The sequence below is a fragment of the Pipistrellus hanaki genome (assembly GCF_964339955.1).
Source record: "Pipistrellus hanaki genome assembly, chromosome: 16".
In the NCBI taxonomy this organism is placed as follows: domain Eukaryota; kingdom Metazoa; phylum Chordata; class Mammalia; order Chiroptera; family Vespertilionidae; genus Pipistrellus; species Pipistrellus hanaki.
This window is the reverse complement of record NC_140518.1, coordinates 32,200,445-32,225,639: the sequence shown is the minus strand read 5'-3', so window position 1 is coordinate 32,225,639 and position 25,195 is coordinate 32,200,445. Positions and strand designations below refer to the sequence as shown.

General features: G+C 45.0%; 1 protein-coding gene and 1 long non-coding RNA gene across 2 annotated transcripts; one reads left to right on the top strand and one right to left on the bottom strand.

The window, feature by feature from the left end:
- Window positions 1-2,011: 2,011 nt before the first annotated feature.
- Window positions 2,012-15,730, bottom strand: LOC311611184. Its single transcript, XR_014793082.1, has 2 exons — window positions 14,986-15,730; window positions 2,012-5,069 (listed from the first exon to the last, which is right to left on the bottom strand). It is a non-coding gene; the product is annotated as an uncharacterized lncRNA (long non-coding RNA).
- Window positions 15,731-15,803: 73 nt separating this feature from the next.
- TLCD3A (TLC domain containing 3A) lies at window positions 15,804-24,965 on the top strand. The gene is made up of 5 exons (XM_084863044.1): window positions 15,804-16,069; window positions 16,435-16,518; window positions 21,361-21,565; window positions 22,667-22,762; window positions 23,250-24,965. Exons 1-5 carry the CDS (start codon window positions 15,948-15,950, stop codon window positions 23,517-23,519), a joined length of 777 nt encoding a protein of 258 aa, XP_084719170.1. The 5' UTR covers window positions 15,804-15,947; the 3' UTR covers window positions 23,520-24,965.
- Window positions 24,966-25,195: the final 230 nt, after the last annotated feature.

Sequence of the window (25,195 nt, the reverse complement as noted above, 5' to 3'; positions counted from 1 at the left end):
GATTGAAAGGTCCTGGTTTCAATTCCTGCAGAGGGCACGGACCTCCGTTGCAGGCTTAATCCCCTGCCCAGGTCAGATGTATATGGGAGGTAACTAATGGATGTTTCTCTCACATCCAGTGTTTCTCTCATTCTCTGTCTCTCCACTTCCCTCCCTTCCACTCTCTCTGAAAATCAATGGAAAATTGTGGGTGAGGATTAACAAAAAACAAACAAAAAATGATAGCAAAGAAATATATTTTCCTGCGGGTGATGGAATGTACATTCTTTGTACATTTTCTCAAAATGTCTACAATGAGCCTGAAGTACTTTTATATTCAGGAATATAAATGCCCCCCCCCCCCTTAAAATAAATAAAAAAGAAAAATGTAATTATAGCCACCTGTCTTGGATTTTTTTTTTTTTTTCATCACAAGCAAGTCCTAAGATAATTCCATCATCCCTCCCATCCAAATTTCCTCATACCTCACCCCATCCCCTGGCAATCACTGGCCTAATTTCTGTCCCTATAATTTGACTTTTTCGGAATGCCATGTAAATAGAAACATATGTCACCATCGGAGTCTTTCACCTAGCATAATGCATTTGGGTTTCATCATACTGTTACATGTACCAGTAGTTCATTTATTCTTGCTGAGTAATATTCCACTTGTATGGCTCTGCACCAATGGGCTTGTACATTCCCTGTTTGAAGTTATTAGGGTTGTTTCCAGTTTCGAGTGATGATGAATAAAGCTGCTATACATATTCATGTGCAGGATTTTGTCTCCATAAGTTTTCATTTCACTTGGGCATATACCTAGAAGTGGGATTGCTGGATTGTGTGGTGAGCGTGTGTGTAACTTTATAAGGAACTGGTAAATGTTTTCCAAAGTGGCTGTATTATTTTTTGCGTTGCTACCAGCAGTGTATGAGAGTTCTGGTTGCTCACAGATCTTATGTGGTTTGTTTGTTTTTTAATATATTGTTATTGATTTCAGAGAGGAAGAGAAAGGGAGAAATGGATAGACACATTAATGGTGAGAGAGAATCATTGATTGGCTGCCTCCCGCATGCCCCCCACCCCTACTGGGAACCTTGACCTAATTCCTAGGGATGCTCAAACACTGAGCCATGCTGGCCGGGCAAGTTTAAAGTTCATAATAATAACTAACATTTCCTAGCCCTTACTACATGCCAGACACCCTGTAAAGCATGCATTGTCTCTTTCAACCTGAATGTCAATCCTGAGGTTGTTGTTATTATCATTGCCCTATTAACAGATAAGAAAATGGAGATGTAGTTAAAAATGAAACAAAACTTGCCCAAGGTCCAGTAGCTCACTCTTCCTGCCATTCATTCACCTGCTGGGGCTAGAGGCTAGGAATTAATCAACAAAAGAGACCACCCTAGCGGGTTTGGTTCAGTGGATAGAGTGTTGTCGGCCTGTGGACTCAAGGGTCCCAGGTTCAATTCCAGTCAAGGGCATGTGCCCAGGTTGGGAGCTCAATCCCCTGTAGGGGGTGTGCAGAAGGCAGCTGATCAATGATTCTCTCTCATCTTTGATGTTTCTCTCTCTCTCTCTCTCTCTCTCTTTCTCTCTGAAATCAATAAAATTATAAATTTTATTACTAGTGTTTTATTTGCAAAGGGAAGAAAGGAAAAAATGATGGAGTCAACTGCCTGTCTCCAGGGAGCAATTTGCATGTGTGGAAAGTGAATATGTAATGGTGATGCTGCTGAAAGACAAGTAGGGGAGGAAGTGGGGGTGGGAGATATCTGTGATACTACCAACAACAAAAAATGTGTGTGTGGTTTTTTTAAATATTTTTATTGATTTTTCACAGAGAGGAAGGGAGAGAAATAGAGTCAGAAACATCGACGAGAGAGAGTCATCAATCAGCTGCCTCCCGCACGCCCCCTACTGGGGATGTGCCCGCAACCAAGGTACATGCCCCTGACCCGAATCGAACACGGGACCCTTCAGTCTGCAGGCCGACGCTAAACACTGAGCCAAACCGGTTTCGGCTATGTTTGTTTTTTTTTAAAAAAAGCCAAGTAAAGCATATGTGGAGACACACAGTGATAGAGTGCTCTGATTGGTCAGCAAAGGCTTATCTGAGAGAGTAGTTTTTAAGCTGAAGCAAAGGGTCGGTGGTGGGAATAAGGGATGACAGATTAAAGGAAAAGTATATGCAAAAGCCAAGAAGACGGAAGATATTGGCCAGGGTGATGGGACTTTGAAAGTCAAGGGAACAGTGGTACAAGAGGAGGCTGGGGAGATGGGCAGTGCCAGATGGCGGAGGCTCTTGAAGGCCACATTAAGGAATGGAAAACCTTCGAAGGATTATAAGCAGAGGAGTGACATGACCAGGTTTACCACGCCTATCATCAGCCCTAGTCCCTCATTTTTGCTTTCTCTGTTTCTGCGCAGCCCGTGGGCATGGAGAGGCCTGTAACCAGGGTGACCGTCACCAGTGGAAACTCATGCTGCCCAAATTCCACTGATTGTCCTTTAACACATCCACTGTCAGCTCTCCCTTGTACTCCTGCTACGATCCAAAACATTTCCCTGCCTGGAACTTCTTGACTCCATCATTTTTTCCTTTCTTCCCTTTGCAGATAAAACACTAGTAATGAATGTAAGTTACACATTACAAGAGTGCAGGAATATAAGGAAGCAGAGAGACAGGTGAATTCTACATTTTAAGGAACTGCATTAAAATAAGTGAGAACAGGCTAGATTGATTTGTTTATGATAAGCAAAAGAGGGAAATACCTTTCATAGAAAGGGGAAACTTGGAAAGACAGATTATTCACGTTTCAGATGAAAAAAAATAGGGAGAAATTGGATATGAAAATAGGAGCATGTGATGTTCTCAAAAATGAGCTGGGCTTTTTCTTTTTAAACCATTTCCTGTTATACTGTGGGATAGTGTACAGATGATGACAAAGTATCGCAGAAAATGTATTTTCTGTCTTGAAATTTCACTGAGGTATAAATTCAGTCTCCAACACTTACACACACACACACACACACACACACACACACCTTGGAGAGCCTATCCTTTAATAATAGGCTGTCTCAAAGCATCTATATACTTAAAAGCATAAGCAACTGTTTGACCGTCCGATGGTAGCTATCAGGAGCACTGATCAGCAGGAGGCAGACTCAATGCACAGGCATGGCAGCGTGGGACAGACGGATGAATCTCAGAGGAGAGCATGGAACAGACGGATGAATCTCGGTGGATGCGTAAAAGGACAATCAGTGGAAATTGGGCATGAATTTCCACGGGTGACGGTCACCTTGGTTACATAGGGGAGGGCGGGAAGAAATTAACCAAAGATATGCATACTAGAGGCCTGGTGCACAGAGTTGTGCAGCAATGGGGTCCCTCGACCTGGCCTTTGGGGAATCGGGCCAAAACCAGCAGTCTGACATCCCCCAAGGGGTCCCAGATTGTGAGAGGGCCCAGCCCAGCTGAGGGACTCCCTGGTGCACGAATCCATGCACCAGGCTTCTGGTAGATTTATAACAGGCTATAGGGGAGTCCTAGGGTGCATCTATAAGATTGGCATCAAAATAAAGGGGGGGGGGGGAGACCCATCACCCCCAAATAAGAAATTTTCATAATGTTTCTCATTTGCCCCCCTAAAATTGTTAAGTATAGGATGGAAATATTAAGTAGTTTAAAACAACCTTTGTTAATGAAATCCAGTAAGATTTCTAAATTTCCTGTGCCTCTGTCATTTAGTGTTTCTAACTCTATTAAAAAAAAATCTCCAATATCCTATTATATTTGCAACTGGTTACACTGTTGGTGAAGAACTAGAATATATTAAGTATACATTGTGCAAAGTATGTTCTTTTATAAGATCGAGACAATGTCTCTGTTCCATTTTAGCCTCTCTCTCTGTGATGACCTTCTGAATAGCTGGGCTTTTAGTGAAACTTCTTGTTAAAAATTGCAGGATGGCCGAAACCGGTTTGGCTCAGTGATAGTGTCGGTCTGCGGACTGAAAGGTCCCAGGTTCGATCCCTGTCAAGGGCATGTACATTGGTTGCGGGCACATCCCCGGTAGGGGGTGTGCAAGAGGCAGCTGGTCGATGTTTCTCTCTCATCCACGTTTCTAGCTCTCTCTCTCCCTTCCTCTCTGTAAAAAATCAATAAAAATATATTTTAAAAAAACAAAACTGCAGGATGTCTGAATTACCTGATCCTAATGCCAGTAGCATAGTCCCTTCTCCCAGCATTGTGATAACCAAAAATACCCCCTATAAATTCCCACAGGCCCTCTGGGACTCCCCGGCACTCTCAAACTTAGATCCTTCTGTCGATATGGGTGGCTAAAGCTCCCGGACCAACCTGTAATGGAGGAATTCAGTTTAACTTCTACATAAACGCTTGTTCAAATGTCCTCTTGGCGCTCCTTCGTGGACTGTGCTTAGTCCATGGCTTTTCGCAATGGCAGGCTCTCTTGCTATCTTTCATTCCTGAATTTTCGGAATCCCCTGGACTGTGGCATTTGTTCCCGACTGACATATCCTTCTGAGCGTTCCCATGTCCCAGACGCCCAGTTTTGTTTGGATTGGTACCCTGGTGCTCTGTGCATGCCCAGTCTTGCTAAGCAGATCATAATCTCCAGCTAGCTTCAGTAGCTCCCCTGTTCCCACGGTCACAGCTCAGGCATCCAGGCCTGCGTGTATGCGCGCTCCCGGATGCTTTCAAATTAGACCCTTTCCCCTGGGCTACACTGGGTTCATATTCAGTAATTCCTTTACTTAATCAGTACAGTGATCATTGTACAGGGCAAAATGACAACTCCTTCTGTGCAGGTCTTACATATTACACAAATTAAAAAAAAACACACACTTGTTTTATAAAATTAACATTCACTAGCACAGTCATTATAATGTAACTAATGTTCATTCATTGTATCTAACACCTGAAGTACCTCCCCACACACTGTCACACCCAGCCCTGCTTGTTTCTGAAACTCCGCCGCCTTCCCTGCGCTGGATCTCCGGCCTCTCCTCTCCTCCTGGTGGATGGCAGTCGTTCTTAACCTTTTTTTGAGTCTGGATTCCTTGGAGGAAATGAAGAAAAAGACACCTTTGCACAACATTTTACACGCAAATTTAAGGGGGGGGATTCCATTGAGTATATCTTAATTTTTTTAAAGCTCACACCTCTTGCTACATGTAACAATCTTGTGAAAAACCCTCCCACACACAATATTCTGATGAGATGTGATCCCCATCCCTCCAATCTTATAATCACTGATATGCATTCGATATCCATTCTCCAAGGATTGTTTTTGCCCAGCTAAACGTATGTAGGCCTACATTAAAAAACAACAACCTGCCGAGACCGGTTTGGCTCAATGGATAGAGCGTCGGCTTGGGGACTTAAGGGTCCCGGGTTCGATTCTGGTCAAGGGCATGTACCTTGGTTGCGGGCATATCCCCAGTGGGGGGTGTGCAAGAGGCAGCTGATCGAAGACTCTCTCTCATCGATGTTTCTAACTATCTCTCTCCCTTCCTCTCTGTACAAAATCAATAAAATATATTTAAAAAAAAATAAAAAAAATAAAAAACAACAACCTATAAAGTTTTGTTTCCTAAATATAATAGTGTTCAAGATTCTGATTGCTTCCTTCACCCCAAGCCCCCCCTGAGACTCATCGCTCTGAGAGACCACTCTCACCGCCATCATTAGCCTTCAGGTCTTCTGTATCCGCCCTCGGGTTTCTCTCCTTGGTGGCAGGCACATATTGCCGGCTGCCAGTGAAAATCTTCACTTCGCTTAGTCTCAGTTTCTCTTTGCCTTCACTGCCCTTGCCGAGGCACATTTATCTGGTGGGTTTAGTTTAGCAATTATGAGCAGATATAATCCACTATGCTAAATGATAGGGCATGGTTTCAAGGACTGGTACAATGAAACACATTTTCTTTTTAAATATAATATGTTCCTATTGATATTTTTTTAGAGAGAGGAAGGGAGAAAGGTGGGAACATCGCTGAGAAACATCAACGTGGATTGGCTGTCTCCTGCATGCCTCCTCCTGCTGGGGATGGAGCCCATGACCCCGGCATGAGCCCTGACCTGGAATCAAACCGGTAACCTCTTGGTGCATGGGTTGTCGCTCAACTACTGAGCCACACCAGCTGGGCTACAATGAAATACATTTGCATAGTACTTTAGGCACGGCTTACATGTTTCCATTTATGTTGTTAGTCTTCACCATAGTCCTTGAGGTGGGAAGGACAGTAGGGTGCAGAGCCAAGGTCATGCTCAGAATTGGCCTGCTACACTGACACCACCGTCTGGTATATTGCAATCCAGTGCTTTTAACCTCCCCAACTACATCCTGTTACAGTAGGGGGAAACCTTGGAAAAATCAAAGCTGTCACTTTCTAGGAGCTACTATGACATATTGACACTTTAAAGTATGATAACCCTGCTCAGTTGGTTAAAGCATCATCTTTATGAATGATCGAACGGGTTGCCAGTTCGATCCCTGGTCAGGACACATACAAGAATCAACCCCAACCTATGAGGGAAGGTGGGGGGTGAGGGGATAAGAGATTAATCCAAGGACTTGTGTGGGTGCATATGAGCACAACCAATGGACACAGATGGGAGGGGGCAGTAGGGGCAGCTGGGGAGAGGTCAATAGGGGAAAAAGGAGACTTATGTAATACAGCGGGTTAAGTCGGAGATCCGTTCCTAAGGCGCATTGTAACTCGATTTTTGCCATAAGTCGGAATCCACACACATAAGCACCTACGTCACTCGCATGGAGCATACACACAGCAATAAGGAATCAAGAGGTCACTGTTCGACTCCCGGTCAGGCACATGCCTGGGTTGTAGGCTTGGTCCCCAGTGTCTTTTAATATCGATTTATAATAGTATTCCATAGTTTGACTATGCCATAAAATATTTTATTACTTGATATTTAGATTGATCATAATTTTTTTCTATTGTATTACAAGCAATACTTTATATCCTTTTTATTGTTGTTAACCCTCATTCAAGGATATTTTTCCATTGATTTTTAGAGAATGGGAGGGAGTGGGAGAGACAGAGAGAAAAACATCTACATGAGACAGACACATGGGGCTAGGGATCGAATCTGCAACCAAGGTACATGCCCTTGACAAGAATCAAACTCACAACCCTTCAGTCCGCAGGCCAGCACTCTATCCACTCAGCCAAACCAGCTAGGACAATACTATATCCTTGTAATATGTATTTATACTTTTACCAGCATTAAAAAATGTCTATATCCTTGATTCTTTTTTTTTTTTCTTTTTTTTTAAATATATTTTATTGGTTTTGTACAGAGAGGAAGGGAGAGAGATAGAGAGTTAGAAACATCGATGAGAGAGAGTCATCGATCAGCTGCCTCTTGCACATCCCCTACTGGGGATATGCCCGCAACCAAGGTACATGCCCTTGACTGGAATCGAACCTGGGTCCCTTCAGTCCCCAAGCCGATGATCTATCCATTGAGCCAAACCAGTTTCGGCTATATCCTTGATTCTTTTTAAAATATATATATTTTATTGATTTTTTACAGAGAGGAAGGGAGAGGGAGAGAGTTAAAAACATTGAGAGAGAAACATCCATCAGCTGCTTTCTGAACACCCCCTACTGAGGATGTGCCCACAACCAAGGTACATGTCCTTGACTGGAATCGAACCTGGGACCCTTGAGTCCATAGGTTGATGCTATATCCACTGAGCCAAACCGGTTAGAGTTATCCTTATGTATACTAGGGTATCTTTATGTATACTGATATTATCAGCCTTTTAAAAATTTACTTATAGTTTTTATTGTCTTTTTTGTATTTCATTTATGTATTTCCAGTTTATATAGCATCTGAATAATTCTTTTGGGTCATTTGTTTCTTTATAATTTGTATAATCTCTTTGACTATTCTGGATATTAACCTTGCTCTGCTAAATACTACAAATATATTTTTAAAACTGTTACTAGTCTTTTCACTTATTAATAGTGACTTTTGATGTACAGTTGTTGTTGTGTTGGTGTTGTTTTTAATATACACAAATCTGGTTTGGCCTGCATGGCTCAGTGGTTAAGCATCGACCTGTAAACCAGGAGGTCACGGTTCAATTCCCAGCAGTACACATGCCCAAGCTGCAGGCTTGATCCCCCATAAGGGGCGTGCAGGAGGCAGCCAATCAATGATTCTCCCTCATCGTTGATGTTTCTTTCTCTGTCCCTTCCTCTCTGTAAAAAATAGTCCTTTCTTTCCTCACAAGTATCAAGTGCTTGCCACACATTAAATTTAGTTGGTCTGGTTCAGGAGTCTGTTTGGTTCCATGAATCTATTTGTCTCTTTTACACTGTTTCAGTTATGATAATGTGTAGGATGTTTAATATATTTTAAATTCCTCCCTTCTCGCCGGGACCGGTTTGGCTCAGTGGATAGAGCGTTGGCCTGCGGACTGAAAGGTCCCGGGTTCGATTCCGGTCAGGGGCATGTACCTTGGTTGCGGGCACATCCCCGGTGGAGGGTGTGCAAGACGCAACTGATTGATGATTCCCTCTCATTGATGTTTCTAACTCTGTATCCCTCTCTCTTCCTCTCTGAAAAATCAATAAAATATATTAAAAATAAATAAATAAATAAATTCCTCCCTTCTCCTTAATGTTCTTTATTCAAATATTTCTCAGCCATTCTCTCTGTTTATCTCTAATTCACATAGCTTTAGAAGAAGTTTATTGGAGTTCATTAAAAGCATGTTGGGTTTTGATTGGGATTATATTTAACTTATAGATCAAGTTGGGGAAAATTGACATATTTACAATATTGAATCTTCCCTTTAGGGCCATGTTCTCGATTTATTTGGGCGTTTATGTCTTCCAGTAAAGGTTTGTAAGTACTTTATGCATGGCTTAAATGTTTCCATTTATGTAGGGGGAAATCTTGGAAAAATAAAAAATTTATTTTTATGCAGGTCTTGCATATTTCTTGTTGGGTCTAAAACTAGTGATTTTATAAATTAAGCATTATATAAATGGTTCTTTTCCTTTAATACATTTTCTAATTGATAATTTCTGACTTACAGAAAACCATTTATTATTTTTTAATCATTTATTTAATGATGAGAGAAAGTGGGGTGGGAGGAAAAGAGAAAAAACATTGACGGGTTGTTCCATTTACTTATGCATTCATTGGTTGCCTCTTGTACTAGTATATGCCCTGACTGGATATTGAACCCACAACCTTGGCATATCAGGACAGCGCTCTAGCCAACTGAACTACCCAGCCAGAAAAGCCATTTATTTTTGTATGTCAATCTTGTATCCAGTCACCTTACTTCAATTGTTTTATTCTATATTTCATGGATTTTCTTAGTTTTTCTTGATAAACTAGGGGCCCAGTGCACGAATTCACTCACCTTGAAAGGAACTGTAGGCTGCAAGGCTGTGATGGGCACAGGGCGGGTCTCAGCCCACCCTCTGCACCCCTGCCCAGCCCCTCCCACCGCATCCCCGGTCCTGTCTGCCCACAGCCCTGCTACTGCCGCTCCCACATTTGGGGCCAGCGCCAGCAGCAGGGGTGAGTGACGGCTGCTGCCCTGATTGCCCCTCAGGAACAGGGGGAAGCGGAGAAGCCTCAGGGGATATCAGGGCTTGCTGCCACCACTCACAGCCACCTCTTGTCACCACTGATGGTGCCAGGTGATCGGGACTGGCCCCAGGCGCAGGCAGCGGATACAAGTGGGGCCAGTGCTGGCAGCAGATGCAAGAGCCGGATGGGGCCATGGTGCACAGGAGCAAAGAATTTTCAGTAACCACCAGAGGTCACCTTGATAACAGTGACCAGCACTCCGTCTTGGTCTGGCTCTCCTCACCTGCTCACCATCCCACTGCAGCTGATGCCCGACATGTTCCGAGCATGCCCCCGGTGGTCAGCGCATGTCATAGTGACCAGTTGTTCAGTTGTTACAATGTTCGGTCTATTTGCTTATTAGGGTTTTATATATATTGATTGCATACTGTTTGAAAATAGTGATAGTTCTTTCTTTCCAGTGTTAAAATCTTTCTTGAAGGTTTGCGTATGAGCTGTTACATTGGCCAGGACCCCAATAGTAGAGTGTTAAACAGCAGTAGAGTGAGTGAACATAGTACTTAACATCTAAATAGAAGAAAAACATAAAAACAAACCAGTCAAGCCACAGATACTGCATAGAAAACAATGGACTTAGGATACACAAAAGAAAGTGGCAGAATTTTAACTAGCAAGTGCTCCCTGTACTTTGCCTTGCAGTAATATTACTTAAAACCTTCTAAATCCTCCCAAGACCGGTGCTAGGCAGCTCTGCCAAGTTACCTGGCAACGAGGGAATTTGCTCTACCTGCAGGGCAAACGATTTCAGTCTGGCTCTTAACTCACCAGTTCATGCAGCCTATAGACCGACCACATTACTAGTTTGTGAGGTCAGTCAGTCACAGATCAGTGCTGCCACTCAGCTGCCACGTAAGCATGGCTGGTATGCTTTGGGCTGAGGTTCCTGGTGTTATATATAATGAAGATTCCTTCCCAAATAAGACATTTGAGTCCTTGTAACTAACCTGCTTTCTCTGCTTTTTTTAAGATTCTGGCCATTTAGGTTTTCACCTACCATCTTGCTGAGAACTAATTAACGGGGTGAAATTAGCTGTGCATGGTGAAAGCCGCTTCACAAAGAACGGCTTTTCCTTCCGTCATTTCTTAACAAGTGCCTACGTAATTGTAGTTTACTAAATAGGTTAATAGAGCTCAACCTTTAAAAAGAAAAAAAAAGAAAAGAAACCTAGATGCTTAAATAGGAGCCCGGGTTTCTACAGATACTATGCTGCCCACTTTAAAGGTAGAAACTGAGAGCTAATAGGATAGCAGTCTTCGTGTTGTATGTTTTAAAATGTTTTTATTTTATTTCAGAGAGAGGAAGGGGGAGAGAGATAGAAACATCAATTATAAGAATCATTGATCAACCGCCTCCTGCACACCCTCTGCTGGGGATCGAGCCTGCAACCTGGGCATGTGCCCTGATGGGGAATCAAACCTTGATCTCAAGGTTCATAGGTCGATACTCAACACTGAGCCACACTGACCAGGCTGGAATCTTAATGTTTTTAAGGTAAAGTTTCCAGAACAAGCCTACTCTCCCCAAGTTAAGATTTTCTTTCTTAAGCCCATGCCCTGTAGTTCAGTTGATTGGCGTCAACCAGATACTCCAAGATTGTGGGTTCATCTCTAGTCAGGACATGTACAAGAAGCAACCAGCGAATGCATAAACGAGTGGAACAACAAATCAATATTTCTTTCTCTTTCCTGCTCTTAAACATTTTTTAAATATTTAGAATTCCTTTCTTAAGTATAACCCACTTTGAAAGACAATCTATAATCATTCAAATATCAAATTACTTTGCAAAAATTAGGTTTCTGAAAAATTTAGTTACATTAAAAATGCTTACAAGTGAAATATTAATGTTCAAAATTAACTTAAAGCATAATCTCAATCAACTATATCATAAATTCATACAAAGAAAACTGGGAGAAGAATTCTACCAAAATGCCACTCTCTGAGAACAGTATCTCTCAGTGATGGTATCAGTTGTGATTAGTATTTTCCATAGTGAGCATGTTTTACTTTTTAACATATTACTTTTGCTTTTAATCCTCACCCAAGGATATGTACTTTTTTTGCTACTGATTTTAGAGAGGAAGGTGGAGGGAGAGAAACATTGATGTGAGAAACATCAATTGGCTGCCTCCCGTTATCACTCCTGACCGGAATCGAACCCACAACCTTTCATTGCATGGGACAGTGCTCCAACCAACTGAGCCACACTGGCCAGGGCTAACATATTGCTTTCATGATCAGAAAACTAAAAATACAATCACTGAGGTAAGTAGAGTAAGCAAAATAAGCCTTTTATGGAATTACTTCTGAGACATGAAGATACTAAAAATGATTCATCTAGTAATTCAGGACAGCAGCGAATTTGCACGTGATTTGCTGGTATGAACTCATTTCAAAGGTCATTTCCTCAGTGGTTCAATGTCTTTGAGTATTTTTTTAAACTTGCGTTTAGAACTCACTACTTCTATTTAGGTGTGATTATCAACAAACAAGCAAAACTTCGTATTTACGTATAGGAAAGAAAGTGTAGGTGAAAGTGCTTTTAAAAAAATCTAAAGCAATAGCACAAAGGCAAGCCCTATACAATCAATTCTTTGTGTAAATTGTGCTTTTTATTGACGGGGTCGTTATCATTGTGTACAGAAGCAGAGACTTCCCTGTGGCCCGCAGCTGTGGTCACTGTTTGTGGAAGCCATGTGCCCAGGGTGTGCCTGTGCTGCTTACACTTAGCTTGCCTTTGCAAACAGTCCGGGCTGAAGCCGGGGAAGCTGCTGCCGGATGCTGGCCGAGCCCAGGCCCAGGGCACCTTCAATCTAATGGGTGTTTATTGAGAAGTTTAGCAGCAAGGAGCTGTGTGGCAGTGATACCAAGATAAAAACAGATAGTCCCTGGCCTGTGCTCAATTCATAGTTAACATGTATTTTTGAAAACATCCCATCTAATCCTCCCAGGCATCCTGTAAGGCAGGCGGAGGACACCCCCCCACCCCCCCTTTACAGGAGGTTCAGCCGTTCTCCCCATGTCACACCGCTTATGTGGAGCAGAGCCAGGACCGGAGCTCAGGTCCTCTGAGCCTAACCCCAGTGCTGCATGCCATGGCTGCCCCCGGGACCAGCAGTCCCTACCTGATCACTAGAGGTACACAGTCTGAAAGGGGAAACACATATACAAATATCAGTCAGTGCAAAGCTGTATGGATAAGGTGTCTTACAGAGAGCAAAGTGCAGGAGAAAAACAGAGAAGGGCCACTAATTTCCTCCTGGCCACATTTCCAGTCCTAAGAGCAAGTTGCAAGTCAGTGTATCATTCTGCACCTAAATTTCTTCATCTATAAAATGAAAATAATATGTTTGCCTACCTCAGAGTTATTTTGAGAACCAAGTGAGATAATAATATGTAAAAAATGCTTTGACAATTATAAAGGTATATATAGGTATAAAGTGGTGCTAATAGCAGCATCAGAGCCCACAAACTTCACTGGGTATATTTATATTTGTGAGTAAACAGTTAGAAACTGTGGTTATTGATCAGAAACTACATTGTGAAACAGTATTTTTCTTTCCTTGCTTATCAAATTTAAAGGCAGTGTAATCATTAATCACATTGACCTTGAAGGCAGAAAGTACTGAATTCAAATCCTAACTCTGCCACCAGCAGTGGGACACTGGGCCATATGTTAATTACTCTGCTATTCATACATACATAGTGAGGATAATGTATTTTTTCATGAGGGCCCAATGAAATGGTACATGCAAAATATTTACTATAGTGCCTGGCACATAGTAAATACTCAATAAACACTAGCCTTAAAAAGTATCAAACATTTCTTGAGCATTTGCGATGTACCAGGCCTAACTTGGGAAACAAAATGAAAATACATGGCGGAGAAACATACATAAAATAAAAACATGCTCACTACTGAAAAGGTAGTTTAGAAAATGAACATATAAATCTGCCTGGAGAGAGAGGTAAATAGAAATCTTGGAGGGAGGAGGAGGAAGCATTAGACTCAAGATGAGAGGAAGGGTAAACGAGTTAGAGACCTTTGGAAGGGTGAGGAGAAGTCTGCAGTGCTGTTTATTTGGCTTTATCATCTGCCCACAGAGGTTTGATCCCTGAGAAGTCAAGACTCATGTTCATGCTTGTTGGTCTTCTGGTGATTCAGTCTAGACATTCTGGTGACTTCACGAGCATGGTGTTAGAAACTCATTTTATATGTGAAACATCTGTTTGTTTTCACTTCATAGACTCCTTAAGAGCTGTACAAACAACTTCTCACATAGGGTATAATTGGTCCTGCCACTTAAAAGTGTTAGTGTCCTTGGTACGCATTGCTGATCCCATTAAGGAGAGAAGGGAGGGAGGACGGGTCACCACTTGCCTCTGGAAAAGCTGGAGTGACCGGAATACAAAGTGGAATGCACCTGGGGCCGGGGAGGTTGTTGAGGGCAGGCTAGGAGAGGTCATGGGGGAAAGAGCGGACACATGTAATACTTTCAACAATAAAGAGTAAAAAAAAAAAAGTGGAATGCACAAGGATTAGTGCTTCTGGAGAGAATGCAAAGTTTACAGCTAACTGTCCTTTGTCCACATGCAAATGTGCAAATCCAGAAAGCTTTGTACTGGCCAGAATCCTTGCTACCAAACTGAAGTGTCTTTCTCCTTTTCCCAACTACGACAGCCAGGGGGTTGGGGAGTTAGAGATGCTGCCCTAAGTGGAAGAAATTTCACACTTTTCTTTGGACCTTCTGCTTCCTAAGTATTGGCTAAATCCCTCATCTGAACAACAGATAGGAAGAGTTAAAAAGCTGCGTTTACTCTATATCCGTTTCTACACCAGTAACTACCGTGTTAGCGAAATTTAACTGATACTGAACAGAAACCATCTTTTACTTTATAAAACCCATCTAATCTTTTGATTTTAGAGCTGGAAGAGCCTTAAAGGGCTTGTCAGTCACCCTCTTGGTTTCACAAATGAGGCAACAGTGGCCCAGAGAGGCTGAGAAGTGGTGGTCCAGCCAGAGTCCTCCTATGGGGCTTTTTCGGCCTTTTGCATGGAGAGACCTGCAGTGTTTTTCAATTGCAGTAGACATAAATGAATGGTGTTTCTTCCCGCATTCGCTGAGAAAGATACAGACCAAAGGAAAGTAAAACTTTGGTGAGCCCCAAGAGGGAGAGAAGCCAGTAAAACAGAAGTCACTGTATTGGCCCATGCCATGGGCGCTGAGTGAGAGGGAATCAGATTCCAATCCACTCAAATTTAGGGCACCTGGCCCGGAACTTTTAAATGAGCGCCGTTGTCAACAACAACAGAACAGTCACCAAGAGTGGGCAGTACCTTGACCCAAAGCCAAGGGGCGGGGCCACGGAAAGCCGGCAGACGTGCTAGTCCGCCTCCATGGGTGCATGTGTGCATCCCCGGAGGACCTGCTGGGCTCTGCGGCAGGCTCAGTGCTCGGCGATGCCCTCTGGAAAAGCTGCGGCCGCGGGCAGGGCCTGCAAAAGCCTTCCTTGGCACAGAGGCCGTTTCCTCAGACGTCTGCTCGGAACAAGATGCCCCGAGGTTGATAAGCCAGGCCACCGATAAGCATAGAGCCACAGGCTCACCCACCCTTTCCTTCCTCTCCCCAAGGAGGGACGCCCACCGCTCCGCTCCGACCGGGCACCGCTCCTGCCTGCGGGGCTCACCCCACCTGATGGCGGGAGACCTCCGCGGAGTCATCCTCCGACCTGGCTCCCCGGCCCCGCCTGCGGGATCCCGCCCCCCCGCCGGGCGCTGGGGAGGAGAGGGGGCTGAGGCAGGTGCGGGCACTCGGTCTGTCGGGCTGGTTCCGAAGGGAGGAGGAAAGCATCCGCCGCGACTGACCTGCAGCCCCGGGAGCCCTGCCCATCCCACCGCTGCCGGGCCGCGGCCGGTCCCGGCGCAGCCTCCGCGCTCCGAGCCCACCGGCCGCGCCGCGCACCCCGGCCCGCCCTCCGCCCCTCCGGCTGCGGCCCGGGAACCGGGAGCCTCTGCGCCCAGGGCGGCGGCCAGACCCCGCCCCGGCCCGGCCCGGCCGCCCTATCGCGGCCGCCGGCCTGGTCACGCGGCGCGGGTGCGGGCTCGGGGCGGAGCGGGGCGGGCTCGGGGCCAGCGCCCGCGGCTGCCGCCGGAGTCGCGCGGCCGGGCCGGGCGGGGTGGCGCGGAGGGCGGAGCGGGAGGTAGAAATAGGGGCGGGAGGGCCGCGGCAGTCCCGGGGACCAGCGGAGCCGACCGGAGCCACGCCGAGGGCGCCGAGCGAGCGCCGAGCCGGAGCACCCATGCTGCTGACGCTGGCCTGGGGCGCCGTCTTCTTCCCCGGGCTCTTCGCGCTCTGCACCTGGGGCATCCGCCGCGCGCGGCCCGAATGGCCCGAGTACGACTGCGTGATGATCAGCACCAGGTACCGGCGCCGCCCGCCCCGCGCCCGGCCCGCCGCGCCCGCCCCGCGCCCGGCGAGGGGCAGGGGGGCCACAGGAAGCGAGGGGCTGCCGCCCAGCTCCGCGCCCGCCTCCGCGGCCCTGCGAGGCTCCGGCAGCCCCTCCTGGAGGGAGGGGAGCGGGGCGGAGGGCTGGGGAGGGAAGCCAGCTGCAACTCTGCCAGCTGCCCTGGGCCCGGGAGCGCGGGGCGGCCCTGCCGTTTTCCTCCCGCCGGGCCCTGGCCACCGCGGGGACAGTCAGGTTGAGGGGTTTTGCTTTGTGCTGGATTAGGAGCGTTCTTCTCTCCCCCCCGCCCCCCCTTTATTTTTTCTTTCCTGCCGCATCTTAGGGTGGTTTCTTCGGCGCAGGCAGTGTTGGCCACCGGCTCGGGGATCGCCATCATCCACTCCTGTAAGAACGTGGTCAGCGACAGGTAACAACATCCAACGCCAGGTGAAAGCAGTGCAGATGTCAGCGCCGACCTTTCCCCAAGTTCGCACAGTTTAGGGGCACACAGGCACTCTCTCCTCACCAGCCGGGTAATGGGAAAACTTGGGGACCATCATTAGTTCCCACCTCCTCTCCTGACCTCTTTCCGCAGGCCACCTTAGGAGAAAAGTGAACTGAAGGCTAGAGGGGTGGGAATGGGGGGATGAGGACAATTATGTGGTACCGTAATCAATAAAAAATAAAATAAAAAAAGAAATGCTAGAGAATGACAAGAGTCTAAGCCTGATTTAAGGTAGCAAGTAAGACGATGGTGTGGTCCATTGATCCAAGTTATTTATGAGATAGAAGCCTTTGGAAATGATTCAGAAGTGAGAGTGTGGCTTTCAGTTCTTTTAAGACTTAAGACTTAATTAAAATTTAAGTCAGCCCCACGGGGGTCCTGTTCTGAAGCATTCATTGGCCAAGATACGTGCCTTGTGGTTGCCAGAGCCTCACAAACGCTGCTCTTCCTGCCTCTCCTGAGGATTTGCTCTGGGTGGTGAGGCGGTTTCAGGTGCTCTCAGAAAACTGAGCTGTGTGTGTGAGCTCAGGCCAGAGGCGGTCAGGAAACGTGCTTCTAGTGGAATGAATGATGCACACGAGGGTGGTCTGCTTTGTCTAGTATACAGACCTGGGCACTGGTGGCGTTTTGTTTCTGAAGACTTTTTATTTTTAGTTTTTTCACCTGTCTTCCTAGAACCACTCTTGCTTTTTGCTTTCTCCCAGTTAAGTTGAGGGGCAGTCGGTGGACAGGGAAAGTCTGTCCCCGACTCAGCCAAGCGCCCTCTCATCACCTGCTCAGACTGCAGTCGGAGGAGAGCCTGAGTGGGGTGTCTGTCTCGCTGGCCTGCAGATGTGGTGCCTGGATCTTACTTGGGATTACGCTGCCATCGCGATCTTTGTGCTTTTCTTGGTGATGAGATGTAGATGCTGAGAGGAAACAGGTCAGGTGACTTTGATTGCATGTGCAAAGGGCTGGCAGCATTCGCTTGGCCGGGTTCAGTTTTTATTTTAATCGAGCCTTCTGTGATTGCGTGGCAGCTCCCTCACTGCCCCCACCCAGTTTGTCAGCTCAGACTTAAAACCAGCCTCTTTTGCAAAGATTAAGGCAAATGTAGCTCAACACTATCTTTTTTTTTTTTTTTTTTTTTTTTTTTAAATATATTTTATTGATTTTACACAGAGAGGAATTGAGAGGGACAGAGAGTTAGAAACGTCGATGAGAGAGAAACATCAACCAGCTGCCTCTTGCACACCCCCCACCGGGGATGTGCCCGCGACCAAGGTACATGCCCCTGACCGGAATCGAACCCGGGACCCTTCAGTCCACAGACCGACGCTCCACCACTGAGCCAAACCAGTCCCGGCTCAACACTATCTTGAGCTGACACGAGGGCAAGCAGCAGGCAACCAATACACATTTTAGAGAGAGATAGTTGTGCCTACTTAGCTTTCAGTTCTGTGGCACCGCTGCCATGTCTCCCCTGGAAGCGGTGTGCTTTAGTGGCCTGAGCATGGTGAGAAGCCTGAGCTTGGTTTTCAGGTCCCTCCTTTTATGTATCTTTATGGCCCAGGGGTGAGGAATGTCCGGCTTAAGGCCTGGGAAATAATTTGGTGTGCTCCTACCAAGGCATTAGGGGTGAGTTAATTAAATGTTTGCCCTAATATAGCAGGCTAGTTTTTAAGTTGATAATTTTGTATGGCCTGTGAATGATGTTATAAACATCCAATGGCCCTTGACAGAAAAAAGGTTCCCCGCCCCTACCTTAGATTCTCTGCTCCTAAAATGGAGACCGATACATTTCTGTGGCCTTTACTTTCACATGGATGCTCTAACCGCACCTAGATCATTTTTTTTAAAAGGCCTTTTGGGGCTCACAATCCTATATACCCAAATATTGTTTATTACATACCTTTTCACTTTATGCCTTGATGTAGACTGTCTATAAATAAGGGAGTGTCGCCGAAGCCGGTTTGGCTCAGTGGTAGAGCATCGGTCTGCAGACTAAAAGGTCCCGGGTTCGATTCCGGTGAAGAGCATGTACGTTGGTTGCGGGCACATCCCCGGTGGGGGGTGTGCAGGAGGCAGCTGGTCGATGTTTCTCTCTCATTGACGTTTCTAGCTCTCTCTCTCTCCCTTTCTCTCTGTTAAAAATAAATAAAATATATTAAAATAAATAAATAAATAAAATAAGGGAATGTCTATAAATCTCCCCAATTTATACGCAGAATGTGGTATGGGGCAAGTATTTTATCATTTTTAAAGAAGCCTACATCACTAAAAGGGCTAAGAGTCACAGCTCTAGGCAGTTTTCTCAATTTAAGCATCTATATTTGTACTAGAGGCCCGGCACACAAAATCCGTGCACAGGTAGGGTCTCTGGGCTTAGCTGGTGGTCAGGGCCAATCTGTGGGACGACTGGCAGGGCCCCCCTGGCACCTACCTTGGTGGTCAGTGCGTGTCATAGCCACCAGTCATTCTGCCATTTGGTTGATTTGCATATTAGGCTTTTATTATATAGGATATATAGGATTTTTTTTTTTTTACATTTAAAAGGACTTTCAAATTGTTAGTTTTTTAAAAATAACTATCAGGGAAGTAGGACAAGGATTGTTGTCATTTTTATAAAGAAAGCTAAGTCTCAGGCTAGAGGTAATTATTATTACAATGTAGATAACTTACAAGTAAGTCTTTTTTTTTTTTTTTTTTTAATATATATTTTATTGATTTTTTTTTTTTTTTTTTTTTGTACAGAGAGGAAGGGAGAGAAATAGAGTTAGAAACATCGATGAGAGAGAGTCATCGATCAGCTGCCTCTTGCACACCCCCTACTGGGGATATGCCCGCAACCAAGGTACATGCCCTTGACCGGAATCGAACCCGGGGCCCTTCAGTCCCCAAGCCGACGCTCTATCCATTGAGCCAGACCGGTCCCGGCTACAAGTAAGTCTTGAGAGAAGTCTACCAGACAGCCACAATTTCAGATCTTATTGAATTGGTACTATGTGAAAAATATTAAAACCCTAGGTCCACTCATGGAGAGAGGCCAGTTATATTTCACATCAGCTTTCAATAGCTCTTCATAGCTGTTAACTTAGAATTGCTTTAAGAATGCAGTGGAGACAATAGATGGGCAGCAGAATAAACAAAAAAATTGCATCTTTTTGCCTAAACGGAATTTGGTTAATTCATTCACCTGCATGTATATATTTTCTATCCTTACTTGTTTGCCTGTTTCATTGTTTATTCATTATTGAGTTATGCTGTAAGTGTGGAATCATTCAGGAACAGAATCTTGAATGGCCTTCTATAGGGTATATTTCTATTGTTGCATTTTGTGGGCTGGCTCCTCAGGAAATCCCGAGACAAAGTTACAAATACAGATTTGAGGGCTCTACATATACCATTGAGAGTCTTTGGGGAGGTGGGGCCTTAACAAGTACTGCAGGTGATTCTGATGTTCAGGTAATTTGAAAACCATAAAACTAAATGGTCTCTTCTTGGTATTTAGTGAATCTAATCCTTTCCAGCATAGGACATAATTTCAATTTACGTGTTTTTATCCACATCAATTTTCTGTAGAATTATGACATCATTTGGGAACAAAACTATAGAAATTATGGACTTTCCTTCTAATTTTCTCTAGGATAGTGATAAGCTATCATTTTGACACAGCAAATATTGATTCAACCCCTTTGGGGAAGTAAATGGGAACAGTGTCTTTTGTCCCAGTTTTTCTTTGGCTATCTGACTGCTGTAAGGTAGTCCTTGAACACCAGGCTCATAACCAGATATATTTTTCTTAATGAGTGGAATTGGGATTAGCCCTAGAATTATAAAGAATATGGCTAGGGTTGCTTGCCAGTAACTCCCTAGAGTGAGGTTACAAGCAGATGCAAGAGGAAACTCCCAAGTGTTGAGCAAGGAGTGGAGTTAAACTGGAAATATTGGATTGGGATTCGGGACACCTTCCAAACCAGTTTCTTGGTGGGGCTGTTGAATCACTGGTAGAGATATCTATATCAAAGTCAGCTTATATATATATATAGCCGGGACCGGTTTGGCTCAATGGATAGAGCGTCGGCTTGGGGACTGAAGGGCCCCTGGTTTGATTCCAGTCAAGGGCATGTACCTTGGTTGCGGGCATATCCCCAGTAGGGGGTGTGCAAGAGGCAGCTGATCGATGACTCTCTCTCATTGATGTTTCGAACTCTCTATCTCTCTCCCTTCCACTCTGTACAAAAATCAATAAAATATATTAAAAAAAAAAAAAAAGTCAGCTTATATCACAAAATGCCAGAAAAATCCATTACAAATGAATAGCTAAATCAGGCAAATACTTAAACACATGGTGCTTTCTGCTTTTGACACAAATTTTCTCTGTAATTTAGAAAAAGTTGTTCATCCTATCAACTTCATCATCCTATATAATACTGAAAGCCTAGTATGCAAATCAACTGAACAACTGGTCACTATGATGCACACTGACCACTAGGGGGCAGACGCTCAACGCAGGAGCTGCCCCTAGCCCGCAGGCTCCAGGCTAGCCAAGGCGGGTGCCAGCGGGGGCCTCGCCTGTAACCCGACACATCAGCCCTGATTGCCGCCAGGCCTAGGGACCCTACCTGTGCACGAATTCTGTGCACTGGGCCTCTGGTATTCATTCTAAAGTATTTGGAGTAAAGACATCTAAGGAAATGTGTTTGAGAAGTGGTTGGCTTTAAGCCTGCCTTCATAATTAATATTCATAATTATTTCATGGACCACTCATATGCTTTCTTTCAGGTACTGGCTTGCCCAAGAATATGTCTGGTTTTTGATTCCATATATGGTCTACGACATCTACGCCATGTACCTTTGTGACTGGTGCCGAATCAAAGAACAGAACCGCAGACACTCCCTCACCATTTTTCGAAACTTCCTACGTAAAAACCGCCTCATGATCACGCACCATTTGGCCATTCTTTTGGTCCTTGTGCCAATTGCACAGGTATCAGCTGCCTCGGTCACTCATTTCTCCTGTTTATCTGGGTATCATGACCAATCCTTAAGAGTCAGGATTGCTTCTCTTTTCCTTCGCTTTCCTACTTCACCCGTTATTGTATGCCAGCTGCAGTTAAATCCCCAGATGAATCATGTAGAAATGGATGTGATCCTCCTTGCCAGCAACCCCCCGGCCTTTGTGATTCCTTAGCCTTGGCCAAAGGTTCTGTCTTTAGTTTATACAATATAAAGACAATATAAAATACAACATAAGAATTTTTTAAAATGAGACCGATTATTTGCTCAGTCAACTGGTTATTTGCTATAACAGTGCCAGAGAGTACTGTGTGCATTATTATTATTTATGTTACAAAAGCAGGCTCTGAAAGCAAATAGCCGCATAATTTCTCCCTAGATCCATTTTTCCCATCAAAACTTCACCCAACAAGGAAGAAATGGGAATGCAGAGAGGAAATTAGTAATTTTTGAGTGCCTACCAAGCGATAGGCACTTGATTTAAAAGTTCATAGCTTTCTGCTAATAATTAGAAGTTATCAGGAATGAGAAATAACATTATAAATTGTTAGCCCTATACCGTGTGTGCAGCCTGCCAGCCACGAGTCTGACATGCTTGAAGTGAGGCTCTTTAAGAGTTGACGTAGCTCACTCCAGTACTACCTGAGCTGCTATTCTATGCTATCCTACTTTCTTTAAAAGATAGGTACCGTGTACTACATTTGAGAAGTCTCCCCAACATCTAGCTCAGGGTCTGACACATATTTTGTTGAACTGACTTGGCTAAGTGTCCTTGGCATGACTAAGTTAGAAACCCAAAAGTAGGCTGCAGAGTTCCTTCCGGCTGACACGGAAATTCTGAGAAAGCTTGGTGTGTGACACAGCTATCAGAAGTTGCCCCTGGATCCTATCAATTCGACCATCGAAGTCCCATTGCTATGGAAGCAGCAGAGTATTAAATGGGTCTACACTTGTCCATGTAGCATTTCCCTTCATAGTCTCATGGTGATCCTTTTTGACAGCCCTAGAATTTCCTTCCAGTGACTCCTTAACCTCCATGTCACATTTCCCTGTTTCTTCTCATCACCTGCAGAGGTTTAGGGGAGAGCTGGGGGACTTCTTCGTTGGCTGCATCTTCACGGCAGAACTAAGCACTCCATTCGTGTCGCTGGGCAAAATCCTGATTCAGGCACGTATGAATGAAATGGAGAAACAATGCCTGGGGGAGGTGGGGGCAAGACTGTTTTTCCTTTGTAGATTGTGGGGTTTAAGAAATCCCTTAATGGGGGGAAAAAAAAGAAAAAAGAAAAAGAAATCCCTTAATGGAATACGAGACCCTTGAACAGACTTAAGATCAATTGGTCTTCCAAACCAGTGGGGACAAAATTGTAAGTTTGATTCAAATGTGATACAGTCCTTCATGTATTTTCCCCCCAGGCCATAGATTCTCTCTCATCCTTTGTTCCTATCAGCTGGAGTGGCTTAGGTCAAATTCAGCATCCCTGCTGAGAAACATTACAAGGCTATCTGCACATATAAATGTGGCCATGCTCAATCAACGTTTCCACGTGTTAGAAAGCTAGATGCTTGGACTTTACTGCTGAGGGACTTGAGCTAGTCATTTCCTGAAGGCCCAGCCTCTTGGTGACTCTGCATTTGCCTTCCCTCTTTTGCAGCTAAAGCAGCAGCACACCCTCCTGTACAAGGTGAACGGGATCCTCACGCTGAGCACCTTCTTTATCTGCCGGATCCTCCTTTTCCTCTTCATGTATTGGTCCTACGCCCGGCAGAAGGAAATGAGCCTGTTCCAGGTGCCCTTCAGGATCCCCGTCTTCTGCAACGTGGCCAACGCCTTCCTCATCGCTCCCCAGCTCTACTGGTTCTCTCTGCTGTGCAAGAAGGCAGCGGGGCTCTTTGACACGCCCCCCGCCGAAAAGGATGGCTAAGTGCGCCCAGGAGTCAGGCAGTGAGGATGCCTCTTCATACTAGCTGCCTCTTCCACTCAGTATTCCACGGACCAAATTGTGCCCTGAATGGCCTCAGGCTTTTGGGTATTGATAAGTAGATGGGTATGTTTTTCTAAAGAATATTCATATTACCTCCCTCTTCTCACCTGCCTTTTGCAAAAGCACTTTTTGTAGTAACAACTATTAGATCCTGTCAGACCTCCATTGGCAGCAGGTGGTTTTGCCCAATGATCCTTCCTTGGGTCTTATCTCAAGGGCTCTGGGAGGTAGAAGCATGGGGGTGGAGACAGGTGGACCAGGGTAAGTCTCTGGACACCTATCTGGCCCTAATATTGGTGGCTACCACCTTTCCAAACACTCAGGGCAATATCCACATATACTGGGCCAGCAGAAACAGTGACGACTTGGTTCTTGAAATAATTCCTTACGTTGGCCTGGGAAAATTCTTGTGGGTAGGTAGCTTTTTATTGTTTACTAGATACTTCCATTGCCTCATCCTTTCATCCACGTGCCAACATTGAATTCTTGTCTGCTGACTTCCAGTCAGAAGTCTCATTAGTGAGGGTCCGGTGGCAGGCGGCAGGGATGGAAACCTGAAGCACTTGAGGAGGTAGAGACTAAGAGGTCAGCCTCTGCAGGCTGACGGTGAGACCGGTGTCAAAGTTGTGAGTTTGTTGTAAACAGTCACAAACACTATTCCCCTTTTAGCATGTCCTTCCAAGCCCAGCTTTCCCTGGATCCACACACCCGCACAGGACGCTCTTGTTAAAAACTAGTGATAGTGAAAAGGTGGCCACCAAACTATTTACGAGTAACCCCACTCTTTTTTCACATGGAGTGGAAATTGAGTTCTGTATTCCAAACCGCGAGAAGTTGCATCTAGACTTCCTCCGAACATAGTTTGTGGCCCAAAGCCTGTTCCCAGTGAGTGCACCACCACTGGCCACAGAAGGCTGGAGAGCAAGAGAGCAAGGAAACAAGCCTGGTCCGAGTGCCATTCAGGATCCCCGTCCGGCCACAATATGTCCTGTGAACTGACTCCTTCACTACCATTTGCAAATGGGATCCTCTGGTGCCAACACTAATCATTCCTTATCAACTAAGATGGGTTTTAGAAACTGCTACCATGAATTTTTTTTTTTTTCAGGTGGTAGTGAGAAGCTAGATTTTTAAAAGTGCCTTTTGATTCATTGTTGTCCATTAACTTTTAAAGTACTGAATATGTAACAGTGACTCAAATGTTGACTATTTCAGTCTTTATGGGTGCCATTTTAAAAATGCAAAACGATTTTTTTTATTACTATTTTGTTCAGTCAGTGTATCTTGTATAAATCACCCATGTGGTGATTAAATTGCACTAATATTTCCCAGCTTACTCTCATTTGTGAAATACATCAATACCAACTTCCTGTGAGACCCATCCCATGATCTGACGTGGCTGGTTGGTGTGTGATCTTGTTTCTGGTCTGTGTTCATATCCATGTAACTCACAAAGCTGGGGTGTTGAGGGGAGGGGATTGTGTTAATCTTTCAGCCTCTACAAGGGCCTACCTCAGACCTTACTCTAACACTGTTTCTGTGACTCGTGGTTCCTGTACACCAAGCATGTCAAACTCTCGGCCCACGGGCCACAGGCCTCCTTTATTTGGCCCGTG